The sequence below is a fragment of the Miniopterus natalensis genome, chromosome 5 (assembly GCF_054644295.1).
Source record: "Miniopterus natalensis isolate mMinNat1 chromosome 5, mMinNat1.hap1, whole genome shotgun sequence".
Taxonomy (NCBI): Eukaryota; Metazoa; Chordata; class Mammalia; order Chiroptera; family Miniopteridae; genus Miniopterus; species Miniopterus natalensis.
The window spans coordinates 61,661,169-61,666,735 of record NC_142085.1 but is presented as its reverse complement, the minus strand read 5'-3'; the positions used below and the strand labels follow the sequence as shown (position 1 = coordinate 61,666,735).

At 47.6% G+C, this 5,567-nt stretch overlaps 1 protein-coding gene across 1 annotated transcript; it reads left to right on the top strand.

The window, feature by feature from the left end:
* Positions 1 to 4,102, top strand: TSPYL4 (TSPY like 4). Its single transcript, XM_016198730.2, has one exon. It carries the CDS (start codon positions 75 to 77, stop codon positions 1,320 to 1,322), a length of 1,248 nt encoding a protein of 415 aa, XP_016054216.2. The 5' UTR covers positions 1 to 74; the 3' UTR covers positions 1,323 to 4,102.
* Positions 4,103 to 5,567: the final 1,465 nt, after the last annotated feature.

Here is a 5,567-nt window from a genome sequence, read left to right as displayed (position 1 = left end):
TGGGGCGAGGGGCGGAGCACCGCTTCTGCAGAGAGGAGGCTCGCGCTCGCCCTGCGGGTCTGACTGCTACCAAAATGAGCGGGCTGGGTGAGGCCAGCCGCCCTTCTGTCGCCAAAACCCGCGGCCCCGCTGCTCCTGACCATGCCCCGGGACACGCGGACCTAAACCTGGGCCACGGGGAGGAAACGGAGGCGACGCAGGAGGCGGCGCGCAAGGGTGAGGGCGGCTCGGAGGCCCCTGCGGAGGGGGGCGCGGCCCCGGCCCCCGCGGGCTGCGGCCCCGTGCTCCGCATTCGGGTGGTTAGGAGTCGTGAGGCCGCGCCTGAAGCGGGCCAGAAAGAGGCTCAGCCTCCCGCAGAGGGCGTGGAAGCCGCCGCCGCCGCCGCCTGCCCCTCGGGGGCTGCGGACAATAGCCAGGAAGATGGTGGCCAGCCTGGAGAGCCGAGCGGCCCTGCTGGGGAGAAAGCTCTAGAAGCCTGTGACGCAGAGGGATTGGGGTCTCAGACGGTGCCTGGGGCCAAGGCCAAGGAAGTGATGACAAAGAAGCGCGCCATCTCGGCGACGGCCGAAAAGGAGGGAGTGGCCGAGGGGCTGCTGGAGGAAAAGAAGGCGATGGAGAAGGAGAGAAAGGTGGCAGGAGGAGCGAAAGAGGAGGCGCGGGCCAGGGCCCCGAAGGTCAATAACTGCATGGACTCCCTGGAGGCGATCGATCAGGAGCTGTCAAATGTAAATGCCCAGGCGGACAGGGCCTTCCTTCAGCTGGAGCGCAAGTTTGGCCGGATGCGAAGGCTCCATATGCAGCGCAGAAGTTTCATCATTCAAAATATCCCTGGTTTCTGGGTCACTGCCTTTCGGAACCACCCCCAGCTGTCACCTATGATCAGTGGTCAAGACGAAGACATGATGAGGTACATGCTCAATTTGGAGGTGGAGGAGCTTAAACACCCTAGAGCAGGCTGGAAATTCAAGTTCATCTTTCAGAGCAACCCCTACTTCCGCAATGAGGGGCTCGTCAAGGAATATGAGCGCAGATCCTCTGGCCGGGTGGTGTCTCTTGCCACTCCAATCCGCTGGCACCGGGGCCAGGACCCCCAGTCCCATGTCCACAGGAACCGGGAAGGCAACACTATCCCCAGTTTCTTCAACTGGTTCTCCGACCACAGCCTCCTAGAATTCGACAGGATTGCTGAGATTATCAAAGGAGAACTGTGGTCCAATCCCCTACAATATTTCCTGATGGGTGATGGGCCCCGAAGAGGGTTTCGAGACCCAGCAAGGCAGCCAGTGGAGAGCCCCAGGTCCTTCAGGTTCCAGTCTGGCTAGCTCCTGACCTGTGAGAAGCTCCTGCACAAGTTTCCTTACCACCTCCTCTTGGATTCTGTGCTTAGCCACCAGCATGCAATCTTCCATCTGCTTTCTCTTCACACTGGATTATTTTGTTCTTTGGCTCTTCTAAATCTTCAATCAGTTGCAAGATTGCTGCTTCTATGTCTATGCTCTTCTTCCTCTCGGCCTTCTTGCTGTTCTGTGAAGTGTTTCAACTGCATGGCCTCCCACTGCTTCTGTGCCAAGCACACGATGCTGTAGATATGCACTGACTCCTGTTGCATGCCTTGGGCCCTGTGACAATGGTCTTTTCCCAGGTTTTTAAGTGCTTATCTACCACAGGTTAACTTGATATATATCTTTTCAAATAACTAGCTGGGCTTCATACTTGACGCTGCTGTGCTTCTGATACCCTGCACTCTATGGCAAGATCTTTGAGTTTCACCTCTGCAGGATGAAGCTGATATAGATGTCAGCCATCAACCCAAAGTGGGCATCCGAGGCTACCACTAACTGGCTCCCAGCTGCCTTCTTGGGCCTATGCCATCCAGCCTGCTGGCTATCTGGCAGAATAAGCAGGTGGCTGGTGGGTGGCTACTAGGCATGAATAAGGTAACAGATGAGAGGTATACTGTGTCATGTTGATCTTCTTACGTCTTTGGTCATTCTGCATTGTGACCAGGTACTGGTGAGTATGAAAGTCTGTGCTGTGGTCTACCCAAACCTATTTTCAGTCTTTTGGGTGAGTTTGCCTGGTACCATTGCCTGCCTCCTTGGGAACTATCTGTGGACTGAAGCCCCCAGGCAACACATAGGAACCCCACCTCCCTCCAAATGGTTACCTATAAACCCAACTTGCTGTCAGGAAGGTTGAGCAGTCGTATGTGACAGTGCCCAAAGGAAGGGATTCCTTCCAACAGCCTTTCTGAGTCCTGGTCAGTAAACCACCTTTAATCTAGGCAACTTTGTTAGGCATCCCCTGCCTAACCGCTCCTGGACCTATTCTTAACATGGCAGAGTTGCCAGGGTGGGTGCACTGAGGAAGATGTATTTCTCCCTATCCCTCCTCCCCCCTCCCTCCTTTCCCCTCTCCCTCCCCTCTTGTCTCATAGTCCCCCTTTCCTCTCCCTCCCCCCTTCCTCCCTCAGAAGCAGTTACAGTTGAGAAACAAAACCGGCAAAGCAGACTTTTTCTTTAATTTGCTCTCTCCTTGATTGTGTCCAGAGGGAGAAAGCTACTGTATAATAGGTTCTCCAGATAGCATTGCCCTCTTCTGCCCTCATGTCTCCACCACTTCCTTTAGCAAGGTCTCAATGTTTCAAAGGGAGACTTACAGGTAAATTGTTTAGTTATGGGCAGTGTTCCTTTAGGCCAACTGTGACAACCTCATCCTTTCTCTGCATTTACCAAAACCTCCTGTGTTTTTTGATCTGTAGTTTGAGAAGCTGGGAGGAGAGACAGAAGGGCTTCACAGTGATGGGTTCAAGAGCGACTCACAGCAGGTTGTGATCTAAAGCAACCAAAAGTTAGTTTGACTCCACTTTTCTAAACATGGAAATTCTTTTTTGGGGCCTTGGACCACTTAGAAATAACCCCAAGGCAGCATTTTGCGGGTCAATTCTGTGTTCTGTACTATTTAATTATAGCCTTGATGTCCCAAGGGCCTCCATCCTACTGCCTGGCCCTTGGCTCTCAGTCCTCAGCTTCCCCATTTTCTTCCCTGCTTCTGTCCTAACAAAAGAGGGGGAGGCTGCTGTCTGCACTGTGGCAGATGCTGTCTTCCTCCTAGGGGTAAGGAGTTATGTGGAGTCTGCCTGGATTTTCAGACCAAGTTCTAGTAGGTGAGACAACAGTGCTGTCAGGCCTATCTTACTTATGGAGGGATGTGGTGCTGATGACATCCACTCTTATTCTTTCTCCTGTCTTTGAAGTTCCCCAGGGCTTGGTGAGTCTGGACACAGAGCACTGGGGAGGGTGCTCTAGGCTGGAGAAACTGAAAGCCTGGAAACAGAAATGAGCCTGTTGTGGAGTGGGCTTAGAAAGGCAGTCAGGGAGGACTGGGGAGGAGGGGAGGCCCCAAGGCTCTCTCCTGGAGAGGTGGGAGAATCAAAGTGGTTGATATATAAAGAGAATGCTTGGGAGAGGATTTCCCCCTGATTTTTCCTATATCCTTGAATTCACCAGATTTTTATACACATAAATGCAAGTCTAGGTGTTTTCTCTCTAATTCTAGGAATGACCTTTTATATGTAGAAGATTGGTGGTATATGTTTATCTCACTGTTTGAGTAAAATCCTATTAATTCCTTTCTCCATTTTTGCTTGCTGGCAAAATTGACATTTACAGGCCTGCTTTTTGCTTGTAATTGAGAAATGTGTGCAAAAAATATCAAATTTGCTTCCTGTGCAGTATGACGACTTCTGTGAATATTATTAATATATCAGCTTGTTCTGGTCTCTCTTCATATATGGATCTATCCTTAGAAATATGTGAATGTGATCTTTGAAGAGTCTGAAATTTTGCAAATGTCACTGTCTTGTGAAAGTAATCTCAAGAAGAAAAACATAACTCTCCCTTTATTTGCTATTTCTTGCCCCAGTAGTAACGTGGCACTTGATATTTTGTTCCTAACCACTGTAAGTGCTTGTAGAATTGTCCTGTGACACTAAGCAAGGATCCTTAGTACTTTTGTCTTCTCCTATGTGCTCGAAGGAAAAATAAAATCTGTCAGTCTGCTGTATTTCTTGTTTTCATCAAAATAAAAATTAATAAAGTTCTGTCTTTGTTGTCTAGGTTAATATAAGGTTGAGAAATTATTCAAGTTATCACTTGTCACAGTAGGCATCATCCTGGAGGTTAAAAACGGCAACAGCCACCAGACTTTCTAAGATTTTTTTGCTTGGTAAATAGGCCCACTGCAGCTGCATACTCATGGACATAACTTTTTTTTTTTTTTACAACCAGTGAGGGTTTTGGTAGAAATTAAAGCACCATTGTGTTGATCTGTCACTGTTCTCCGCGGAAACCTGTTCTTGCAGCATCCTTGTCTACTATGTTTGTGTTAACCACATATCTTCCTTCCCCCCCTTGGTCTCATTCTTTTCTTAATGAGCTTAAGATAGACTTTGGGAAGAATTAACCATTATGTATTCTGTAAGTGCTACTTAAATTATTTTCCTACAACAGTGTGGTGCTTTAAAAAAAAGAACCAAAAAAATTGAAATATATTGCCTAGAAACAAGTGATATCAGATCTCACAACTTCAGTTACAAGGACTGTTCTGCTGTTCAGCAGCTATTCCATGAAGGTTTGGGACACAACTACTTGTGCATTCTCTGGAGTAGAGACGGCATGGGTGCTGCAAGATCTGAAAATGACAAAGTATTTTTAGCCATTAAACAAATATTTGACAATGGCCCCAAATTACTGATTCTAGTTAGAGAAAAATCTATAGTTAAACAGACTTGCTGACTCTTGGGGCAGTTCTTTCTTGCAAGTTCTACTTGCTGACATGTAATTTTTCTAAGCCAGGAGAACTTTAAGTATTAGCTAAGTTTTCTTTTGCTAGTTCTGTGCTCATCTTAATCCTAAATTCCCTTTATGATATTCATTTTACTTTTTCAATTCAGTGATTTTTCTGTTAGGCGGGTGTCATTTATTTGTCAGAGATTAACTTGATTTTTGTTCCGTTTAGTCTAATAAAATTTAAGACTCAATTAGGCATTCTCTAGGTTGTACTTACTAACAGTTCACTCCTATAGCCCTGTTTCATTTCTTTGCATTGCTCCCCCCTTCCCCCCCCCCCCCCAATTTTATTTATGCAGACCTCCAAACCAGCTAAGAGGTTCTCTCCTCTTCCTGTCACTGAAGACGTACATATTATCCTTCTGGTCAGTTCAGTCCACATTGCCCTGTGAGTAGTAGTGATACTTCGTTATTTCCCCAGTCCTGACATTACAGTCTTTTACCATTTCTGGGCATTCAGCTCAGACACCCACAGGCTGGGCTACCCACAAAAGGCTTCGACCTTCTTGACTCAGCTGCCCCTCCCCATTACTACTGTTGCTGCTTCTCCTTTATCTCCAGGTGACTCAAGTTTTCTTAAATCAGTTTTCATTATTAAAAACAACCTCCCTCCCCCAAATTACCTGTATTCTTAATTATTCAGTTCCCTGCCCCGTGGAGTCTCAATTTGAGCCTTGGAGATCTGATTTTACTTCAGATACACATTCCCTGGCTTGA

Coding starts and splice junctions, on each gene's coding strand:
- TSPYL4 (XM_016198730.2), top strand. CDS start 75: ATGAGCGGGCTGGGTGAGGCCAGCCGCCCTTCTGTCGCCAAAACCCGC.